Source organism: Zasmidium cellare (genome assembly GCF_010093935.1).
Source record: "Zasmidium cellare ATCC 36951 unplaced genomic scaffold M409scaffold_25, whole genome shotgun sequence".
Lineage (NCBI taxonomy): Eukaryota > Fungi > Ascomycota > Dothideomycetes > Mycosphaerellales > Mycosphaerellaceae > Zasmidium > Zasmidium cellare.
In genome coordinates, this window is record NW_022986969.1 from 172,132 (window position 1) to 194,398 (window position 22,267).

At 54.7% G+C, this 22,267-nt stretch overlaps 9 protein-coding genes across 9 annotated transcripts; 4 read left to right on the forward strand and 5 right to left on the reverse strand.

Moving 5' to 3' along the window:
• Window positions 1-297: 297 nt before the first annotated feature.
• On the forward strand, window positions 298-1,422 carry M409DRAFT_56419 (uncharacterized protein; the record flags this gene model as incomplete). Its single annotated transcript, XM_033813289.1, has 4 exons — window positions 298-336; window positions 388-587; window positions 643-1,336; window positions 1,393-1,422. 4 exons carry the CDS (start codon window positions 298-300, stop codon window positions 1,420-1,422), a joined length of 963 nt encoding a protein of 320 aa, XP_033665475.1.
• Window positions 1,423-1,932: 510 nt separating this feature from the next.
• On the forward strand, window positions 1,933-2,283 carry M409DRAFT_24982 (uncharacterized protein; the record flags this gene model as incomplete). Its single annotated transcript, XM_033807485.1, has 1 exon — window positions 1,933-2,283. One exon carries the CDS (start codon window positions 1,933-1,935, stop codon window positions 2,281-2,283), a length of 351 nt encoding a protein of 116 aa, XP_033665476.1.
• A 510-nt stretch (window positions 2,284-2,793) lies between these two features.
• Window positions 2,794-3,421, reverse strand: M409DRAFT_24983 (uncharacterized protein; the record flags this gene model as incomplete). The annotated part of the gene is made up of 2 exons (XM_033807486.1): window positions 2,794-2,919; window positions 2,975-3,421. The coding sequence occupies 2 exons, from the start codon at window positions 3,419-3,421 to the stop codon at window positions 2,794-2,796; spliced, it is 573 nt and encodes a 190-aa protein (XP_033665477.1).
• Window positions 3,422-3,618: 197 nt separating this feature from the next.
• M409DRAFT_56421 (uncharacterized protein) lies at window positions 3,619-5,661 on the forward strand (the record flags this gene model as incomplete). Its single annotated transcript, XM_033813290.1, has 1 exon — window positions 3,619-5,661. One exon carries the CDS (start codon window positions 3,619-3,621, stop codon window positions 5,659-5,661), a length of 2,043 nt encoding a protein of 680 aa, XP_033665478.1.
• Window positions 5,662-6,918: 1,257 nt separating this feature from the next.
• On the reverse strand, window positions 6,919-8,124 carry M409DRAFT_56422 (uncharacterized protein; the record flags this gene model as incomplete). Its single annotated transcript, XM_033813291.1, has 1 exon — window positions 6,919-8,124. The coding sequence occupies one exon, from the start codon at window positions 8,122-8,124 to the stop codon at window positions 6,919-6,921; it is 1,206 nt and encodes a 401-aa protein (XP_033665479.1).
• A 934-nt stretch (window positions 8,125-9,058) lies between these two features.
• Window positions 9,059-11,167, reverse strand: M409DRAFT_56423 (uncharacterized protein; the record flags this gene model as incomplete). The annotated part of the gene is made up of 1 exon (XM_033813292.1): window positions 9,059-11,167. The coding sequence occupies one exon, from the start codon at window positions 11,165-11,167 to the stop codon at window positions 9,059-9,061; it is 2,109 nt and encodes a 702-aa protein (XP_033665480.1).
• Window positions 11,168-11,818: 651 nt separating this feature from the next.
• Window positions 11,819-13,489, reverse strand: M409DRAFT_56424 (uncharacterized protein; the record flags this gene model as incomplete). Its single annotated transcript, XM_033813293.1, has 3 exons — window positions 11,819-13,192; window positions 13,240-13,370; window positions 13,435-13,489. The coding sequence occupies 3 exons, from the start codon at window positions 13,487-13,489 to the stop codon at window positions 11,819-11,821; spliced, it is 1,560 nt and encodes a 519-aa protein (XP_033665481.1).
• Window positions 13,490-14,066: 577 nt separating this feature from the next.
• Window positions 14,067-16,146, forward strand: M409DRAFT_67732 (uncharacterized protein; the record flags this gene model as incomplete). Its single annotated transcript, XM_033817528.1, has 2 exons — window positions 14,067-14,112; window positions 14,162-16,146. The coding sequence occupies 2 exons, from the start codon at window positions 14,067-14,069 to the stop codon at window positions 16,144-16,146; spliced, it is 2,031 nt and encodes a 676-aa protein (XP_033665482.1).
• A 505-nt stretch (window positions 16,147-16,651) lies between these two features.
• On the reverse strand, window positions 16,652-21,697 carry M409DRAFT_67733 (uncharacterized protein; the record flags this gene model as incomplete). The annotated part of the gene is made up of 4 exons (XM_033817529.1): window positions 16,652-16,770; window positions 16,831-18,450; window positions 18,541-19,576; window positions 19,607-21,697. 4 exons carry the CDS (start codon window positions 21,695-21,697, stop codon window positions 16,652-16,654), a joined length of 4,866 nt encoding a protein of 1,621 aa, XP_033665483.1.
• Between the last annotated feature and the right edge of the window lie 570 nt (window positions 21,698-22,267).

Sequence of the window (22,267 nt, forward strand, 5' to 3'; positions counted from 1 at the left end):
AGGAAAAGTTTCCTGAGAGCTTCTACCGAAGAGCTGCCACTTTACACACCTACTAGTCGTCTTCTGCCGTCCATGAGCGTGTCATTGGGTATAAAAAGGTTGGTTTCTCGTCCACTGATGGCTTTGGACGAGAGCATTATTGACTGAGCTTCAAACAGATCCACTACACTTCTGTTCTCTTGCCGCTCGACGATTTTTAACCCCAAGCCTTTGACATCAATCACTCCAATACAACCACTTCAAAGAACGAGACTCCAGAGCTTGAACGGGCACTTCACGTTCAGAACGTACGCCGAAATGAGTTCGCCAACGATCGCGCTCAACAATGGCAAGAAGGTAAACAGGCAAGCAAGCATTGGATTAGAGAATGATGCTCACATTGCATAGATGCCTCTTGTGGGCTTCGGTCTCTGGAAGGTGAACAACGACACCTGTGCCGACCAAGTGTACAACGCCATCAAGACTGGATACCGCCTGTTCGACGGTGCCTGCGACTACGGCAACGAGCAGGAGGCTGGCGAAGGTGTAGCACGTGCCATCAAGGATGGTCTCGTCAAGCGCGAGGACCTCTTCATCGTCTCGAAGCTGTGAGTTGAAGCGTCATTCGGTGTGAGGATCCTATGTTGACATGTGTCTTTCCAGCTGGAACTCTTTCCACGACAAGGAGCGCGTCAAGCCCATCGCCAAGAAGCAACTTGCGGACTGGGGTGTTGACTACTTCGACCTCTTCATCATCCACTTCCCAATCGCTCTGAAGTATGTCGACCCATCGGTCCGCTATCCACCAGGCTTCAAGGATGAGAACAACAAGCTCTCCCTCAGCAAGGCACCATTGGAGGAGACCTACCACGCCATGGAGGAGCTGTACGAGGAGGGCCTGATCAAGTCGATTGGTATCTCGAACTACAACGGCGCTCTGGTGCTCGACGTGGAGCGCTATGCCAAGATCCTGCCACAGACCCTCCAGATCGAGCACCACCCATATCTCGTGCAGAACGATCTCCTCGAACTGTGCAAGAGCCGCAATATTGTCGTCACCGCATACTCGTCTTTTGGCCCACAGTCCTTCCTCGAGCTGAACATGCAAAAGGCGCAAGATACCCCACTTCTCTTCGACCACAGCACCGTCAAGACCATCGCCGACAAGCACAGCAAGACCCCGGCTCAGGTTCTCCTTCGGTGGGCGACTCAGCGTGGTATTGCGGTCATCCCCAAGAGCAACAACCAGGGACGTCTCGCGCAGAATCTGGACGTGTGCAGCTTCGACTTGGCCGATTCGGAGATCAAGCAGATCAGTGATCTAGATCAGAACCTGCGGTTCAATAACCCACTGAATGTGAGTGGCATCACGTCATCTTGTTGGTAACGCTTTGGCTGACTCGAGACATCCAGTATGGCGTCGACGTGCCAATCTTCGCATAGAGAATAGCAAAAGTGCACGACGAGCAAGCACAGGGAGCACTCTGAGCAAAGAAGTCACGGGTCGTTCGCACAGATAAACATCGAATCAGCAACGCTTGGGGAACGGGTTACACTGCATGAGATATCGATGCGATAGAGTTTCAGCACGAGCTCGCCCAGTAGCTAAGCTGCGTTGCAGCACACCTACAGCAACTCCATTCAGACGTTCATGACCTATCGCCGTGCCTCCTCGCTCAGGAATGTTCACATGCGCTCATGCTCATCACACCCAAACCCCCGCGCCTCGATCATCGCTTTCGTCACCGTGCAGCTGTCAGTCACGGAGGACAGGTAGATCTCTTCTTTGCCATGAATGTGGGTATACTTAAGGTGGAAGGCCCCTGCTTTGTCGAACGCGTTTGCCTTTTCGAGTAGCATCGCACAAGGATCAGATATATTCACCTACCATCACCAGTCTACATCTCACAACACCCAACCCAAAGAAGTAGAAAGAGAACATCTACCGCAACCATGTCCGACCTCCAATCCAAAGCCCAAGACACGGTCAAATCAGCCCAAGACCAAGCCAACAGCGCCCTCTCCAGCGCGCAAGAAGGCGCCAAATCCGCCCAAGACCAAGCGGGCAGCTACGCCAAGTCCGCGCAGGACCAGGCTTCCAGCGCCGCGGGGACGGCGCAGGAGAACACCAACAGCGCGATTGGGACGGCCGGCGAGTACATCGCCGCGGGGATCACGCAGACGGGGCAGGCGATTGGAGCGGGGGCGAGGTATGTTGGGGAGGGGATGACGGGGTTTGGGAACTCCGCTGAGACGACGGCGAAGGATTTGGGCGAGAAGGTTGAGCAGGGGACGAAGAAGTAGATGTATGCGAGATGAGGGAAGATTGGAGAGGGAAGCGCGGTCGTTTGGATTGGAGGTGGATCTGATAGCAGCGGGATCTTGTAGTCTTTGTAGTAAATGATGTTGATTCTCCTTGGACAACGTCCCCAGTTGTCTTCTTGTCTCTCAGTCAGCCTGCTTGCGTCCTCTATCAATTCTGTGGTAGGGTGGCTCCCTCGATGGCAATGGCGTCCAGTCGCTTGACTTGAAAGCCTTCTGGTCGGGTTGTACAGTGCTGAGACGATGCTGATGACGCTTTCGACGCTTTGTACATGGCGCCGTCGCAGGTGAGTATCCTCAGTGGAGATACATGGCGCCCTTGAGCTTCTGAAATAGCATCCCTGATAGCGGTTCCAGTCGTCCAGAAAATAGTCGCCGAAGCCAGGATGGCTATGCTCGTGGTTGTCGCTTTGGAATCTCTAGTCCTGATCTATGCTCATTCTCAGGTGCATTCGGTTCAAGGAGCAGTCCCAATCTACTGCGAATGCTCGCTCATGTCGCGAATAGTGTGTCTTCATCACGCAAGTACTCTCCAACATCGGCCTGTCTGAAGAGCACGATTCCAGTCGGATCCAGCTTTCTCGCTTCTGCCGTTGAGCGTGCAGTGACACCGAAGCCCTTCAATAGTGTTAGCCAGAACTATCTTGTCCGCAATCTCAAAACCTTTGCCTACCAATGGTGTATCGTTCATGCTCAGAACAATGGCCCCAGCATGCTCGGGCGCATCCTCACTCCACCGTCCAATATGCGCCTTCACCACATGTCCACCGTACAAGAACGGCATTTCTCCATTCTGCTTGACCCAGACCTTATATCTTGCATGCGGCGCAATCACATCCAACGCGGTGATGTGCAGTCGGAACTTGCCCGTCTTGGTGAACTTCCCAAGACAAGTACCCAGCGAGAGAAGGCTGTCGCGGGCCACTGAGGTCGCAAGGTTGGCTAGAGATTCGCGCACGTAGTATACCCGGTCTTTTTGGATTCGAAAGACGTAGCGATCGGGGTTCTTCGAGCCGGGTGTCGATACGGTGTCTGTGAGGAGGTTGTTGAGGGAGCGGCCAGTGTAGTTTGCGAGCTTTTCGAAGAGTGTCTTCGTCTCGGTGTCGGTGAGCGGTCGCATCTTGTCGATAATTCCCTCTCTTTTGTTCGTATTCAGCAAAGTTGTGGATCTTGAGATGCGAGCATGTGAAGCAGAAAAAGATCCCCGCGAAATCTTGGCGGCTGGTGCCGAAACCTTCAACTTTTCTGCTACAACTTCTTCTCTTCGATCGACACATCAACAACACCGTTCTGGTCTGAAATCAAGGCGGAACGGCAATGGCGGAACGAGCGATTAAGAAGAGACGGTTGAGTCCTCCGGATGATGGACGTACAGCAGTTCCTGGCTTTGCGAAATGGGATCTGGAGCAGGACTATGAACAGCGTCTGCAAAAGAAGAAAAAGAAGGACGATAAGCGGGACAAATTGTTGGTGAAGACGGCAGAGGGGCACTTGGTGGAGAATCCGCGAACAGAGCAAGAAGAGCAGGAAGACGATGCAGACAGCTTTCTTGCCAGTGGAGACGAGGATGGCGACAGCGGCGTTGCAGACCTTCAACCCAAACCCAAGCCTCGAAAGCCGTCGCTACCGCCGAAAGAACAGATCAGGCAGGCTAAAGAGGATCTGGCACGAATAGCAGGATCTATCAGTGAGAATCCGGAGGAAAACATCGGTCAGTTGGGAGCATTGGCAGAGTTGGCGGCTTCTCAGAATGTCACGGTCAAGAAACTTGCATTGGCGACGCAGCTGGCTGTGTACAAGGACATCATACCAGGTTACCGGATACGGCCTCTGTCAAAAGACGATCTATCGGGCAAGGTTTCGAAGGAGGTCAAGAAGCTGCGAAGTTTTGAACAAGGTCTTTTGAGCGGATACAAGGCCTACATGTCGTCCTTATCGAGTCTTGCAGTCGCAAAGCCCAGCCGTGGTATCGACCGCAAAGCTGCGAACAGTCTAGCCAGCGTGGCGATATCCTGCTCTTGCACGCTTCTCACGAGCGTTCCGCACTTCAACAATCGCGGCGATCTGATCGGTATTCTGGTGAAGAAGCTCTCGAGTCGACATGCAGACGCCGACTTTGCCAAGTGTCGCGAAGCCATCGAGCAGCTCTTCCGGGATGATGAAGAGGGACATGCCTCTCTGGATGTTGTGGGACAGCTGACGAAGATGATGAAGGGAAAGAACTGGAACATTCACGAGAGCGTGCTCAACACATTCTTGCACTTGAGATTGCTTAGCGAGTTTGCTCACAAGGCCTCTACGAACAGAGTCGACAAGGCTGAGGATGAAGAGCAAGTCGGCAAGAAGCCGAAGTTTAAGAAGGAGTTCAGAACGAAGAGGGAGAAGAAAGTGATGAGAGAGCGGAAAGGGATCGAGAAAGAGATGAAAGAGGCGGACGCGACGGTTTCGTATGAAGAGCGCGACAAAAATCAGTCCGAGACGCTGAAGCTGGTCTTTGTCGCATACTTCCGGATTCTGAAAGGCAGAGTACAGCATCTTATGGGGGCGGTATTGGAAGGGTTGGCGAAGTACAGTCACCTCATCAATCAGGACTTCTTCGGCGACGTGCTCGAAGTTTTGAAGGACTTGATGCATGAGGCGCAAGCAGCTTTGGCTCAAGATGACGATGAAGACGAGCAAGAAGAGGAAGAAGACGACGCCGAGCTGGAGGAGGCAATGCGACGGAACGCCACACGTGAGAGTCTACTCTGCATCATCACCGCCTTTGCCCTTCTTCAGGGGCAGCTTGACGTGTCAAAGTCTGCGAAAACTTTGCATTTGGATCTGAGCTTCTTCATCAAGCATTTGTACCAAACGCTTGTCCCACTTGCCATGGACCTGGATGTCGAACTGAGCGCCAAGACTGCCCATTTGAACGATCCTAATGGACTGCACGTTCCAACGACCAGCTCCAAGGAGAACAAAGTCAATGTCGCCACAACGACAGTCCTCCTCCTTCGCTCTTTGCAGTCTGTCTTGCTTCCACCGACCAACACCAAGTCTGTCCCTCCGGTCCGAGTGGCAGCCTTTATCAAGCAGCTCGAGACTCTGTGTCTTCATCTTCCCCAGAAGTCCGCCATTGCAGTACTGGAACTGCTCAAGCACGTCACCAAGACCCACGGCGGCAAAGTTGCGGCGCTCTGGTATACCGAAGAGCGGAAAGGCGATGGCGTATTTGATCCACTGAGCCAGGAGGTGGAGAGCAGCAATCCCTTCGCAAGTACTGTGTGGGAAGGCGAGCTGTTGCGCTTGCACTTCGACCCCAAGATCCGCGAAGCCGTCAAGGCAATCGAGGGCAACATCAAATCGGCTCGTAGTTGAATTCGTACCTGACCTGCTGACCCCGTGGTCTCGTCTCTCCATTAGCTTCTCCCATCTCTTCATCCTCACCCTGTGTCCCCACCACCAGAACCTTCAAAATCTCAAACGTAGCCAAGCACGACATACTCCCATACGTCGCCACGCCCCCTCCCGTAAGCGTCGAATCTCCCTTCAAATCCTCCGGCACCACCACCGGCCCCAGCACCCCCGCCGCCTCTCTCGGCTCCGTGCTGAAAACGTGTTACACGAACCCCAACAGATACGCCGCCATCGGCACCTCAAACCTCCCTCTAAACAACCTCCCCACCGCCTTCGCCGCATCCACCTTCCCCCCCCCCCCCCCCCCCCACCATCGTCTTCAAAAAACCCTCCAAACCACTTTAACACCTCCCGCACCCTCACCGCCTTATACCCACTCCCCCAAACCGGCCCGAAAGCATACATCCCCCTCGTACCACCACCCCCAGAATCTCCCCCAACTCCATCGAATGCACCACCACGTTCCCAATCGCCTTCGTATCGATAATGGCGAGGTACACCTCCCCCTCCTCGTCCTCGTCCCGCGAGATGTCCCGCTGCGCGTGCCGCAGGTCTTGGGACCAGGAGGAGAAGTACGTGGCGGGGTCTTCGCGGAAGGCTGTGTGGTGGTGAGGAGGGTTGAGGTTGATGGGGAGGGCTGTGTGTGTGGGTCGTTGATTGATGAAGGCGAGGGGGGGTATTTGGAGGGGGGTGTTGAGGCTGTAGGGCCCACTGGAGGTGGTGTGGAAGGTGCGAAGGGTAGTTGTGTTGCGATGTCATTCCGAGAGATAGGTGGAGACTTTGTAGGTGGTTTGAAGCAATAAATTTTGCTGCGTGAATGCCGCAAGTCACTGGAGACAGTGAGCACCATCCACTGGTTCCATGACCTCTCCCCGAAGCTTAGTGAGATGAGCTTGTTCACTTCTCTGCCAATATCATCGCTTCACATGCGACGCGCGGAAGCTCCAACGGCCAGAGCCATGTGATTCTTGGCGCCAAGAGTCCGTGAAGTGAAAGTCAGTGGAGAAACCCGGCCAGAGAACAAAAGGTTACAAGATAACAATGTCCGATACAATATATCCCGATGATACTTCCCAAGCATGCTACAGTGCCAAGCCAGATGTTCCAATCCTCAGATCTTTACAAAGTGTTTCGATGCTGTACCGATGTCAGAGTCCCATCCCAGCCCATCCCATCCCATTCCTTTCATTCAACCTCGCTCTGCATCCACGACAACAACTATGGATTTCCCTTCTTGTACTCCTCGATCGTCTCGTTGGTCCACTCCCAACCCGTGAGGCGAATGCGGAGTTCAGTGACCATGCGAGGATAAGTTCTCTTGGTCTGTTCGGGAACGCGAGGTGAGTTGACCACAGAGTCCGTTGCCTTCTGAATCTCTGCATCGGTGGGTCCTCGACTGTTCTTCGCGATGCCTGTGGTTGACGCACTCTTCCGACCGCCCAGCTTCAACTTCACCATTTCGCTGAGGTACATGGCCGCTCTATGTGCTTCCGAAACGCCGCGGTAGTTCACCTCAGGCTCCACGATTGTAGGATCATTGATCCACTCCGCCGGAATCGGTAGGGATCTGGAGATGTGGGTGAGCAGGAACTGCTGACGCATCTTGGTGTCTTCCCTGTCTCCAATCACGAAACCCATCAGGTGTGCGGCGATGGGAAGCTCAAGGCCGCCGCTATACCCTCGAGCGATCTGGAGAATTCTGTTGGCCGTTTTCATGAAGGTGGCGTGCTCGAGGTTCGTCGGGTCGGTTTTGGTGGCAATGGCGCGGGGACATGGCAGAAAATCTTCCAACGGCACTGCTCTATATGCTGGTCCACTTATGGTACCACAGATCAGGTATTCGTGCTCGTAGACTCCGACATGACCGAAAAGCTGGTTGACAGCATTGGTGTGGAGAATGATATTAGACTTGTTGACTTGGGCCGTATCCAAAATGCTGATGTGGGTGGACTGATGCTTCGTGTTTTGTGCCCAGTTAAGAACGAAGTCAAGTGACTGCGACCAAAATGAGTACACCGTCTTGATATACGGAGCCGTTTTCACGTGCTCTCTTGCCAAATGTCCAAGCTTTTCCGGACACATTTGGTAGAACGACTTGACAGGCCCTTTGCGACCCAAAAATGCCAACGGAATGATACCATCGACAGTATTGAGCTCTTTGTTGCCTCCAGACCGGTGGCTCCAGAACCTGAACAGGAAACGTGGTGTTCCCTTCGCTGCCTCATCAACTCTCCGGCGGAAGGCCTCCTGCGCAGGGGAAAGCTTGAGGTCCTGCACGCCATCGGTCAAGCCAGCAGTGGTCGCGCGGCGAGGACCAGGTGCTCTGGGGGTGGATGGGGTTGCTTTGGGTCGGACGTCGGCTTCAGAGGCGTGCCTCTTGCGTGGCTCGTTGTCGCTGTCTGGGCAAGGTCTCTTTGGTGGCATTTTGCGGTGTTGGAAGTTGGAGTTGCTTGGTATGTGTGTGTTTGTCGTTTTCTGAACAACACCTCGATCGTCTGGCCATGGTACCCTTATATCTTCCGCTTCAATTTGATGACCGCCTGGATTTGAGAGACACGATACAAAGCTGAAGTTAAGACATCTTCGCGCTCACACACATTGTCCAGCATCATCCTCGGCCCAGGCACCCAAGACATGATCTTGTAGAAGCATCTTGCTCGGAGCGACACGCACTGGATCCCTCCTGTCTCAAAGACCAATTGGTAAAGCCGCAGGAAGCTGTGCCGTCTTCAAGTCCGAATAGTGGTGCTAGGATTGTTTGCCATGTCTATGCACGCATGCACATGGCCACGCTGCGCGTCTCGACCGCATGCATGTTGGAGTTAAAAATTCTTTTGGTCGGCAACAATGCTCCTCGAAGATTGTGCAAGAACGATGCAAAAGAAAGCGCGAATCACACGAGTCTCGTGCCTTCCCAGTTATAGAAAACCCCTGCAGTCCATTAACAGCGATTCAAGAAAGAATGGACTTACCTCCATCGTCCACGCAAAATATCTGACTCCAGATGCGATGCACCACAGAAATTCTCTCAGCAAAGTAGGATACCGCCTATCCTACACTACAGCTCTCCTCAATTCCCATTTCCATTTCCACCCACCCACCCATCCAGCCCAAAGCCCCATTTGAATTCAAAAAATCAAAAAATTGTTCTTTGGTATCTCTTACAAGCAAAAAAGCAAAAGCCCGTCTTTCAAAAACGCCGAAAAATCCAGAATCAACTCTTCCCTTTGCCCTTTGCCGTGTTCTTTTTCCTCTAGTCGCAGACGCCCCTTCATTTGCCTCTGTGGTACCCGATGCTTGCTATCCTTCGAAAACAAAAGAGAAACCGTAGATAGCTTTTCTCTACCCGTCACCCTTTTTAGAGCAGGTCATCATCTTCATCCTCTTCGCGCATTCTCAATCCACCGGGTACTTGAATGCCTTGCTGCACCCAGTCCAGCTTCTCAATATCCTCGAGCGTCTTACGTCCCATGCGGACTTTCTTGAGCAGCCCCTCCACGCACGGCCTCGCGCCTTCGAAGTCTTTGTTTCGCGTCTCGTCCCACTCGCCATCTTCGTCCCCGAAGCGACACCAGATCCAGTCGCAACGAGCAATGCGGTGCGTGTTTCGGCTTCGCTCAGGTTTGCCGGGCGGTGCGTCGAATGGCAGACGGCCTTCCATGAGTGCATAGAGAAGCACTCCTAGTGCCCAGCCGTCGGTCAGTCGGCCATCGTAGGGTTGTCCGAGGAGAATCTCAGGTGCGGCGTAGTCTTCGCTACCACAACGTGTCGTGAGGAGTGGTGGCTCTGGAGGGTCCGGCAACCGTCTGCTCAAGCCAAGATCTGTCAGTGTGACGATAGGGGTCGGGTGGGTGATCGGATGTTCAATCGCCTTCAACACCAGCTCCTTGATGTTGACGAGGACATTCTCCAGCTTGATATCCCTGTGCACAATCCGATTCCTGTGAAGGTAATTGACCGCACTGACCAACTCCGCAAACATCCTCTGTATCAGGGGGCGTGTCAGCAGTTCCCGCTTCTGACTGGCGAACTCGAACAAGTCGCCACCTGGACAGTAGGTCAAAACCAGCAATGTACGACTCTCCTGGTATTCGCATGCCTTGAGGTGTATGAGCGACGGGTGTGACACGCTCTTGAGCATTTCGACTTCACGTTTGAGACTGGTTTCGATTCGTTCTTCATCGGCCCCTCCCGCAGGTCCGTGCTCTACTATTTTGACCGCAACCAGTCTGTGCGGATCAAGGTGGTCCTCAATCTCGGGCGTAGGGTGGGCGGGAATGCGTTCGCGTGTCGCTAACATCACGGTGGAGAAAGTGCCTTGGCCGAGCTGTCGCAGCTGCCTGAACTTGCGTCTCTTATTATGAATGCCACAATGTATCTCGAGGTACTCCGAAGCCGTGCCGTCTTCCAAATATGGTTGCTCCTCGTCAGCTTCGTCACTTCCTGCCACGCTTGAAGTACTAGCTGGAGGTGTTGGAATCTGCTTCGAAGAATCCGGTGCCGGTACCCTTAAGCCTCGTTCTGCAGCCAGATAGGCTTCGCGGTGCATCTGGTACTCGTTCGCCTCGAGGCTGGGAGCATCTCCTTGTCCAAATGTCACATGTCGCTGTCGTGTATTTGATAACGGTTCTGGCTTGAAGTCGGATATGCTTCGATTCCGGGTATGTGAGGCAGCCTTCACATTGTCCGACCCACCAGCCTCCCTTGAAGCATTCGCAATCGCGGCTTCCTGCATGAGACTACCATATGCCTTCTTTCTTCTTGACGGCGATTCAGGTGAAGTTGGCGGTCCAGACTTGGCCGTAGATGTTGGATCATCGAGAGAACCTTCACGAGATCGGTTCGGTGTTCCTCCAGTACGTCTCTTGTGCCAGAACGCCGGCTTGTCTGAGCCCACCAACGGTGAGGGAAGGGGTGTGAGGTCGGTCATGGCAGCCAGATATGGACTCGGTAAGGCCGATCCAGAGGCGGGCGAAAGTGAGGACGTGAGGCTCGAGGTGGACATGTTCGATCTGAGTGAAGACCCCATGGCCGGGAAAGTCGTAGGCGAGGTCAAGTTCTGGTGTAGCGAAGGCTCTGTGTTTACGGGCGTCTCGTACAGAATGGTAGGGGTCTCGGTGGGCCTGGCAGCTCCAGCCGCAGCCGGTGGTTCAATGTTCGTCCTTATCGACAGGCCAGCGCTGGCCGGAGAAGAATGATGGGTGTTTCTGTGTGCGAGAGTGGTCGTGTCGATGGAAGGAAGGGCGGCACTTTGAGCGAAAGCATGCTGGTTTGTCACATAAGCCTGGGCATTGGCAGCTGAAGGAGAGGTAGAAGCGAGGGCGTGTTGACTCGAGATGGCGGCGGAAGGATCGAGGGGAGCGTCGAGGCTGCTGTCATGGCGCACTTCGGCGCCGGGCTGCTTGTCGTGGTGCCCTTGAGGAGGAGGATGGGTGACCCCAGGGTCAGGGCGGGGGGTGGCACTCATGGCGCGAACATGTGCGTCGAGGGGAGTACCTGGTCGAAGTACTCCGCTCGGTACGGTACGGTGCTTGGTGGCCGTACTCCTCTCTAGGCGCCGAAGGGCTGGGCGGGCTGGTCAGAGTCGCTAACCGCGGCAGAGACAGGCCTGGTCAGCGACGGCAGCAGTGCACAGCAACAGCAAGCGCAGGCAAGCAAGCAAGCAACTGGCAGAGCTGGCGGCGGGCGTCGTAGGGCGCTTGGTGCAGGGCGTCTGCAGGTCGAGCGTGTCTGGAGGAGAAGAGCCGGAGTTCATTGGTCCAAGCAGCCGTTTGCGGGGCAAACCCAGATCTAAATGCTGCGATCAAAATAGACCTCATGCACTCCTTGCGCCAACTTAATTCACTATTCTACCGCATAGTAAATAGACCACCAAGCACGAGATCTCGCAGATTCTGCACTTTCACGACTAGTTCGCCACCGATTACGATCACGATTTGGCCCGCCCGTCATCCAGGACAAAGAAACGCATTCCACACCTGACAGCCTGTGATCACGCTGAACTTCCAGCAGTAGTACATTTCTTGTGCTCGTATACGCCGCAGTGCTGCAGCCTCGTCGTATCCATACTCATGTCCAGTCATTCCCATTCCATGCTTATGCTCGTTGTTTCCCATGCTCATGCCGTCAATGCAGAACTGATACCCAAGATGGTCATGCCGCAGAACGCTCCAATCATGCACAAATGCTTCGAATGCGTCAAATCCAAACTCTCCGCGAATAATTGCAACGCCACGCTCGCCATGATGCCCGCCGTCACCGCGAACATGCCTCCGTACACTGCTTCGCTCGGCTCCCATCCACTCTTGCCTGCAAGTTTGAACCAGAGAGCCGCTACGCCAGCTCCGAGGGGTTGGGAAAGGCCGCCCAAGACGAACGATATCAGCATCGCCTTCAATCGACTATTGATGGCGAGGTATAAAGGTAATGCCATGGCAAACCCTTCTGTGATGTTGTGTATGAAAAGCGCAAGGAACACGCTGACCCCTAATTGTGGGTTGGCGTGATTCGTTGCGTAAGTGATGAAGCCCTCGGGTAGCTTGTGAAGGGCGATGGCTATCGATGTTTGCAGACCTATCGAAAGAAAGGCATTCGTAGGGACGTGGTGGTGATGATGCTCAGGGTGTTCGTCGTCTTCGCTCTCGTGAGAGGTCGTCTTTCGTAACTGTGTTGCGCCATCAACGTTGACGACTGTTCCTGAACTGTCATCTGAAGGTCCTTGATCGTGATCCAACTCTCCCGCATGCGCGATGGTGTTGCTTTCTGGTGCCGCTCTCGTATGTGGTCGTCTTATGGGCTCCTCTTCGATGCCTTGCAGCAAAGGCGTCGATTCTGTAGCGGTAGCATTCTTCACCGCGGAAGGCCGCTGCACTCCCGTCGTGGGCTTGGGCGCTTTGAAACCTCCTCTTGCATTGACATTCTTGAAACACTCGGACTGGCACAAGTCGCTGTACCCATAACAGGGCCCATCGCAGTCACATGACGGATCCTTCCCTACGGTAAGCTTCGATATGCTTTCGGTGATTTGTTTCTGTAGTGTCGGACGTTGATTTAGCGACGGTCGCACTTCTGTCGTTTCTGGCATGGCATGCGAGCGATGATCATCGACGCCGCCGTCTAATGCGATTGACGCTCCATGTCCACTCGATGCTGGATGTGATGTAGACCTTTGCGGCTTCGATATGTGTCCAGCATGAGAAGCTGTTCTTGATTGCTTTCCTTGCGGTTTCGTGTGGTGGTGGTTGTGTTCGTCGTGGCTATGTTCATGAAGATCGTGATCCTCCTTATGGGCCTCTTCGTCCTCATGGTGATGTTCGCAATCAACCACATTGTGTGGAACGAACTTGTGCATTATCCGTGAGAGAACCTGAATGCCCACGACACCCCCAATGAAACATGCTATCAGAATCCATGCTGCCTTCTGAGAAGAGAAGCCTCCCTTTATGAGCGACGATTTTGCAGATGGGAGCATGCTGTATAATGCTGAGAACAACTACTCTTCGTCAGCATAACACCTAGTTCTCATCGTGACCAACATACCATGACGCCAAAACTCAGACTGAGCGACAACGATAGGAATGTATCGCTATCCTGTATCCGCCATCCTTTCTTTCCGGGGAACAGTCGAACAATCACATCCACGCAGATGAAAGCAGCACCGAATATACAGGCTGCAAAATCGTTAGCCTTCTGTCCAGATATCCCTTTCTTACGTCTTCCTGATCGTGAACACACCAACACCGCTCAACCCGGTCATAATCCATCCTCGATCGTCATTGGACAGAGGCATCGCGGAAGTATATTTTCTTTAAGGATGTCGTCGTCTCCAAGATCGCCCCAAAAAGTCACTCGTGTCGAAGAAATCCACAAGCCAGGTGCCAGAATTCCGGCAGCGTCACGGTTTCACTACCACCCACGCTGCGTCTCGAGTCCTCTGAAAGAATGTCGTCTCGCCCACGCACCGCCACGCGCCTCGTTCAGCGCTACAAGCGGGATGCACGTAGCCGTCTGCGGTGTCCAAGTATGCACAGAATCGGTCCAGGAATTCGAGCCGTGAAAGTCGAGATGGGGATGTTGTTGGGTGAATTGGCTGACGAGGCGCGCGGGCGAAAGGTCAAAGGGTCTCGTCAAAGGCAAGTGACCAAACCATCAAGGTGGTTTTCAGCACAGACTGCAAGGCTGGATCGGGCCGCCGTTCGCGTGGGGCTTGTCGTGGTGAGTGAGTGACGTGCGGTGCACGTTTGAAGATCGATCCATGCGGCGATGAGTAACCTGCAAATACGAGCTTCTTATTCGCGACATATGACTGCACTTCGTCCCTGTGCAAACAGACAAAGACAATCCTAGAGAAAGTGGGCTTAACTACAATGGCGACACAACCGGCAGACAAGCTATTGCAGCGACCTCTATACAGTGAGTGCGATCTAACTGTTCGCATGATCGCACACTGACGAGGATCTAGTATTCGATCTCCCCGAAGAGATCCTCTACACCTTGCAGCTCAAGGTGCAGCCTACCGCAGCGCCAGAACCACCATCACCGCGGCCCTCTACACCTTCGCTCAACGGCGAGGACAAACAAGAAAGCGCACCATCTTCTGCGACATCATGCGGCCTCTGTGGCCTGAACTTCCCAAACCTACTCGAGCAAAGGAGCCATGTCCGATCAGATCTCCATGGCTACAACCTCAAGCAGAAGATGCGCGGGAAGAAGGCTGTAGATGAGGCGGAATTTGAGAGACTAGTAGGGCAATTGGATGAGAGCATTTCAGGTTCAGATACATCAGAATCAGAAGATGATGAGGACGATGAGCTGGGTGGGAAGTCCAAGCAGAAAGATTCGACCTTGAGCGCTTTGTTGAAGAGACAGGCCAAAATAACAGACGGAGACGCAGATGATGCGCCTACGAAGAAACGCAAACGAGGGGCTGGCAAACCTCCCGTGTTATGGTTCTCGACCCCGAAGCTCCCATCGAATACTTCGTTGGGCGCATACAGAGCAATCTTCTCGCAAGCAGAGCAAGATGATGAGGAAAAACTTGTCGAGACCATCAAACGGAAGCAACTAGCCCCAAAGCCACCACCGAATCCTCTACAGCAGAAGAAGGCAGAACAGGAGGAAGATGGAGGTGTGCCTCTACCAGCATCAATGATTCAGAAAGAGACCAGCGCATCCGGACCACACTACTTTTTGTGCATGATTGGTGGAGGACACTTCGCGGGAATGCTGGTATCGGTCACGCCAAAGTTGACCAAGAAGGCTGGCGTGGAGGACCGAACCGCCACTGTAATCGCACACAAGACTTTCCATCGCTACACGACTCGTCGAAAGCAGGGTGGTTCACAATCCGCAAACGACAACTCCAAGGGCAATGCACACTCGGCAGGATCCAGTCTCAGACGATACAATGAAACCGCCTTGATAGAAGAAGTCCGTGCTCTTCTGACAGAATGGAAAGACTGGATCGACAGTGCCGAGCTCCTCTTCATCCGAGCGACAGGGAGCACGAATCGCAGAACCCTCTTCGGCCCATACGAAGGCCAGGTCCTCAACCACAAGGATGACAGACTACGAGGCTTCCCATTCAACACCCGCCGCGCCACACAATCCGAGCTGATGCGCGCCTTCGTCGAACTAACCAGAATGAAAGTCAGCACCATCGACGAAGCAACCCTAGCCAAACAAGCCGAAGAAGCCGCATCGGCAAAATCAGAAACCACCACCACCACCCCCAACGGCACCAAACCCACCACGCCCAACCCCCCCAAACCCTCCAAAGCCGACGAAGAAGCCACCCTCCACACCACCCAACTCCAAGCCCTCATCCGCCGCTCCAAAGCCCCCGCCCTACTCGCCTACCTCCAAACCAACACCCTCGACCCCAACTTCCCCTTCTTCCCGCCCGAACAAAACCACCACGCCCCGACCCCCCTCCACCTCGCCGCGGCCTCCAACAGCCCCGCCTGCGTGACCGCCCTCCTCACCAAAGCCAGCGCGGACCCCTCCCTCCGCAACGCAGACGGCAAACCCCCCTTCGACATCGCCGGCGACCGTCCCACGCGGGACGCCTTCCGCCTCGCGCGCTCCCAGCTGGGCGAAACCCGCTGGCCCTGGGACGCAGCCGGCGTTCCCGCGGCGCTCTCCCAAACCGAAGCAGACGCCCGGACCGCGCGCGAGAGAGACTCCAAAGCCGCGGAGGACGCGGCGGAGAAGCAGCGTCGCCAAGCGGAGACGGAGAGGTTGAGGCAGGAGGATCGGGAGCGGGAGAGCGCGGCGCGGGAGAAGACGTTTGGGAAGGGGAGGGTTTTGGAGAGGCCGAGGTTGACGGCGGAGGAGAGGCGGGCGGAGGAGGCGAGGGGCATGAGTGCGGAGATGAGGGTGAGGTTGGAGAGGGAGAAGAGGGCGCGGGCGGCGGAGGAGAGGATGGGGAGGTTGCAGGGGAGGTGAGGAAGAATATGAGAAAGGTTTCGAAGTTTTCAGATCATGACATTCTGCTCTTCTAGAGGGAGAGAGGGCTTGTTTGGAAAAGAGGACAAAGGAAACTTTCCTCCACTGGCAGACAACACGAGTAGTAGCCAGGGCAATCTCTCTCAAACAACAATCCAGACAATCTTCTTTCTTCCAGGGGCTCGACAACATCAACATTATTCTCTCTTCTATCCTTTCCTCTCCTTCGCCACCCAATACCACAAGCCTCTACTCCAAATGCCTTGAACCTCGAGATCAACCAAGGCTGACTGGCGCCCTCTTTCCCCATCCCTTCCCATTGCGTGTAAGCTTTCCGAGTCGAGTTGTCATGATCCTGAAGTAGTAGTAGCCAGAGAAGAAATCAAACCAACAGTACGAGAGGAAGGCCAAATTTCATATCCGTGTCCATCCGGAGTGTTGTTTATGTGGCATCAACAAGTCCACAGAAAAGAAAAGAAAAACCAAGTCGTGTTGTTCAGCCGTGTTACGCTTTGCGAGAATGTCCATGTCCGTGACTGTGCGAGTGGTGTCCATGGCTGCCGAAGCGATTGCCCACACTCGAGTGACGCCCGCTCTTAGACAGGGAGCCGACGTCGTGCTTGCCTGGAAAAGATAAGTCAGCGCTGTCTGGGCATAATCATGAGGGAAGGGTTATGGAATTACCATCGCAGCAGGCCCTCACATTCTCCAACCGGTCCGCCTCTCGCTCTTGCTGCTCAATCACTGCTCGAAGGTCTTCAGCGCTGTCTGCGACTATGCTTGCGTCGTAGATCTGGGCTGGGTCGTCGGGTCGTCGCACAGACGCACTAGATCTGGCGCGTTGGCTGCTTGATGGCCTGAAGCGGCTGGTGATTGAGCTGATTCGACCTGCGACGCTGCCGGATGATTGCCGCGAGTTGTTGGTCGTTGTTGCGGTCAAACCTGGGTTTGATGTTGGTGGCTGGAGACTCTTCGATTGCTGCGTCACTCTTCCTCCCCGTTGTGTGAGGGTCCGGTCAGCATCGTGTCGGTGCGGGCTGGACGTGCGTGTTGTTCGGCTGTTGTAGCTGCTCAAGCTCGTACGACTCTGACGGCTTTGACTTCGTCCGGCGATTCTACTAATGCTTCTCCGAACTTGTCGACCGATGCCAGGGTTGAACTCGTCGATGTCGTCTTGGTCGATAACATCCTCAGCTTCCGACTTCTCTCTCTCGGTTCTGAGCAGGAGGTAGGACAGGGCGTTGAACCATGTCTCGTGTCGCTGTCCGGTAGGAGCAGTGAAGACAATCTCACGCCCAGGAGTGATGACTACTAGCGACTTCCTGTGCAAACCAGGTGGATAAGCATTGTCATCACTGACAACTCTGACAGCTTCGATGGCGACACTCTTTGCCTTGAGCATGTTCTTGCCAGCTGTGCTTGGATCTTGCTCACTCCAGTACAACGTCCTGGTGTAAGGATGAATCCAGAAGAATCTCCGGTGGCGAGTGGACGAGGTCTCGCTTCTTCCAGCTTTGCGAGTGTATTTCCACAAGTATTCTCCAATCATCGTCTGTGTGATTGCTTGAATCATCCGTGGGTCGGTAGCAGGCTCGACATCAGTCGGGTACATGATTTGACCACGAGTGATATTGAAGCGCTCGTCCAGTTCTGAAGCAAAGGAGGAGACAGACGTACGGTGTGACACCCGATCTGACTGCCCAGCTAACTGTGTCCGGCTATCTCTGGTGCGAATTGGGCGTGGCGTGGTGCTATCACGAGATGCACCCCTTTCGTACACAGGACGATCTCCTGGAGTCTTTGGTCGGTGCTTGTATGCTGAAGCTGGCATTAACGGCGGGCCCATAGCACTCGCCGTGGACTGCGCATTTGGAGTGCCTGGTGCTTGCTGAGCCGCCTTTGCGATCCTTTGATTATGATCTGGTGGGAGAGGCGGTGCCCCAGCGACAGCCTTGTTTCGTATACTGCCAGCACTGGCTGGTCGTCGAGGAGGTCTCAGAGTTGGAGATTCGTAAATTGACGGTCTAGTCTCCGGTCGCTTCTCATCTTTGGTCGGTGTGCTTGCGAAGGCAGACACAGTAGCCGCAGTCGCTGCAGAGACTGCTGCTGCCGCCGCGGCGGTACTGACAGCCGTGCCTCCCATGGGTGAATTGCCACCATCTCTAGAAACATTCTTATTGCGAAGCATGCTGTCAATGTCCTCGCCAGAAACGACGGTTTGAGAGCCTTCATCGGCCACGGGTTTCTTGACGGCAATGTTGGGAGAGACCTCCGTGAGAATCTTCTGAGGAGGTGCATCTGGGTCTACAGGAGACTCAGCGAACACATCGTCTTTCTGCACCGCGGCTGGCACGTTGCGCTGTCCAGCCAGAGTCTTTGTCTCAGGAATGTTGCCAGTAGAGTCCTCTGCAAAACGAACACTACGTTCGGAGACTGGGAACGATTGAGACCTCTTCCTGACGAGGGTTGGAGCAGTCGCAGCGGCGAAGAAGCCTGCGCCAACTTGCGCCTTGTCTGTACCTGGGATGTCGCGCTCAGATACATCTTTGGCAGCAGAATCTTGTTGGAAGTCTTCGGCAAACACGAGGTCTGGTCGTTTAGAGCTTCTTCGAGGGAGGCCTGGGGGTACCATCGCTTCCATTGGTTCGATTTCTTGCGCAACAACTTCAGAAAAGGAGAATGCAGCCACAGGAGGCGGTGGAGGTGCAGCCACGGGCATTGGGGGTATCTCTGGCTTCGATGCCGCATCGGTGATGCGTTGGAGCCCGCCACCGGACACCCGCCGTGTGCTGACGGGTCTTGGTGGTGAGATGGGCTCAGTCTGCTGGGACACGATACCGGATTGCTCTAGATTCGCCGGTGCTAAATCTTTCTCCGTGACCAGAGCCTTTGGGTCAGGATAAGCATCTGTGCCCACACTGATGGCCTCACGTGGAGTATCGCGCGTAATGTCCGGATAGGCGTCTGTACCAACGCTAACAGGCTGGGGGAGAATGTTGGTCTTGGGTTCAGGCAAGGCATCTGTCCCAACGCTGACGGATTTCGGCTCTTGAACAGGCGCAGCGACTGCTGTGTCAACTGTGGATGTGCGCGCAAGCTCGTCACCTTCGGCCGCTCCAGAGGCAGCTTGGTCCTGATCTTCGTCGTCAACCGATCCATCTTTACCCTTGCCAAGGACTCTACTAAGACCGAAACCAGCCAAAGCTCCTCCAACGAGCTGGCCAGCGCGATCTCGGAGTCCTCCCTTGTCCTCAGAAGATTCAATCTCTCTCTCCACGATGCGCTCTTCGACTATTCGCTCGGGCTCCCATGGCTCGGTCATGACGCCAGCGTCGACCATCTCAGGCTTGCGGACTGCGAACTCGTGCGCAAGCATGGCAGAATTGGCTTGGTGTGCGAGAACCGCGTGTTCTCCAGAAAGCTCTGGGCTCTTCTCGCTGACGACAGGTGATGATATTGCAGGTCCAGCAGTAGCCTCAGAGTCGGCAGTGATCGGACTCTCAGGCTCTATGCTCAGTTGACGTTGGGTTTCTGGGGTACTGTCAACATCCATCGTCCGGCTCGAAGCAGGTGTGCCTTCTATGCTGCTTTCATCGAGCGCGTCAAGTTCATCGCCGAGACTTTGCATTGCTGCTGGCTGAGGTGTTCCCGTGCTGGAAGATGGACTGTGATTGCTGGCGTTGGGAGAGTCTGTCATGATCTCACTCACACGGCCAGACCGCCTGACACCGCGGCTTAGGCGTAGTCTATACTTTGGCTGTTGAGGATTCTGAACTGGCGTTCTGATGACATCCTCCTCTTCCTCATCAGCTGATGTGGAGGCAGTTGACATGAAAGAGCGTCTATCCTTTGGTTTGCTGGAGAGACTGCTGACCGAGCGCATGGTACGGTTTGCGCCGCTCTCCGTCTCGGTAGCGTCGCCTTCGGTATCATCGTCGAAGTCCTCATTGCCGGTAGCAAATGCCTCACTTTCGGTCGTCTCTCGTTCGTTTGCAGTCTCGAAAGCATCGGAGGTATCCTCTTCAGACTTGCCATAGCCATACGAAGCGGCCCCTGCAACGCCTGCAGCCGCACTAGCAGACCGAGCCTTGCTGGGAGTAAGCTCCATATCCTGATCCTCCCAATCAGGCTCATCAATGATCTCAGTCGAGCTGTTTCGAGCAGCACCGAGCCTGGCCCCATGACCTGGTCTCTTAAACTTGACATTTTCCGAATCGCTCCTGCGCTTCTTTGCGACATTGGCCGGGATCCCAGCATTGCTGTCGCGGCGAGTCTCGAGCTCATCACGCGCATCTTGGAGCATTCGCTTCAGCTCGATCTTTTCAGTCTTCTCGCGATGGACCGTGTTCTTCAGATTCTGGATCATTCGATGGGCATGGTTGAGACTCGATTTCAGCGTCTCGCTCTCAAGCATGCCATGCCGAGCGGGAGTGCCTTTGATCGGTGACGGAGGCTCGCTGTGAATCGGACTCTGGTCGTCGGAATGAACGCCTTCCTCGGCTGAAATGAAGTCGGTGTCAGATGGTTGAATTGTCTGGCTGAACCGGTAAGAGACCGCCTTTGCGAGTTCCGTATTTTGTGAAGTAAGCTCCTCAATCTTCCTAAGGAGTCTCGTCCGCTCAGATTCGTGCGTCGCCGCATCTCTTCTCAACCCATGCAGATCGGCCTCTTGCACCTTTTTGGCCATGGCATGGTCCTCGTTGAGCTTGTCATGATTGACCTTCAAGTCGTCCAATTCGCGCTCCTTAGCCGCCTTTTCGGTCTGAACAGATTTGAGGGTCTGGGCCATGCGACTCTCCTTCTCCGTGCTCTCTTTCAAGCTGGTCTCCATCTCCTGCAGACGGGTCTCGAGATTCCAGTTCTCATCCTTGTATTTCTGCTCGTTCTCATCCATGTGCCGCAGACGTTGCCACAGGTTTGTCGCTTCGCTCTCCAGCTGAGCCTTGGCAGCAGTCGTATCCTTGAGTTCCTCATCTTTCTCAGCAAGAGCTGCCTGAAGTTGCCGGACCTGAGCAAGCAACGAAGTACTAATTTCGGTCGCGAATTCAATGTCGTGCACGCGGTTGCTCTGCTGGTTGCGCTGCCGTCTTGATGGGGCAGAGATTTTGGTGGGCGACTCTCGGCCAGATCCTGATATCAAGCCTGACGCAGCATTTGGTTCATTCTCGCTGACGACGCGAGACTTGGGCAAAAAAGCGCGCGCAGACTCGCGGCCGACTTCATTGTACTCTCGCTCCAGCTCTGCCAACTTTTCTCTCAGGTCTTCGGGCACCTCGCTGTCTTGCTGCATTTGCTCCACTTCCTTCAATTTCGAAGCGAGGTCCTTGCGCTGCTGCACCAAAGTCGTACCCAATCTTGAAGCGTCCTGTATCCGGCGATCAGTGTCTTTCAGATGTGCTTCTAATGCGCGCCTAGCGGAAGAAGGCGAGCTGGACGAGTAGAGCGAGAATTGATCGTGGTCAAAAGCGGCATATCGTAGCGGCGGTGGATTTCCATGAGGGCTGCCTGAGAACGGGTCGCCCGACCCATTGACGGCGGCGGCGGCAGCCATGTTGTTGGAGTTGGTGTATCAGGGTAGTAGGTGTCTGTAGCGAATGTAAATAAAAAGCTGGCGTGTGGGCGGCAGCGGCGCAAGGTGTCTCGGGAAGCGGCAGAGATTCGCAAGAGTGAGGCCAGCCCCGAGGAAAAGATGAAACACCAGCGCAGGCCGAATTAAAGACAGAATGGTGTAGGTAAAGGTCGAAACAGCGCGCAGCCAGGGGCGAAAGGTGGGAGGAGGGCGTGGTTGTAGGAGCGCGGTGCAGGCGGGTCGGTTGGCTGTCGTTCCAAGTCTGCTGCAGCAGCTGTCCCGACTCCTGTTTACAAACAAGCTGCGGGGGTGTGCGATCGGGGCGGCAACGTGGCACGCGGACCCCAGGCCAGCGGGAGGGAAGAAGCGTAGATAGAGTGTCCAGGGATCCGGGGTGGAGGTGGTGGAAAACAACAACAAACGAGACAGAGGCGGCGGAGGGACGTCGTCGGCGGGCGCGGTCGATCGACTGCGGCGTGGAGGAGCGTGAGGGCGCGTTGCAAGAGAGTTTGTCTACAGCACAGGCCACCCAGCGCAGACGAAATGCCGATT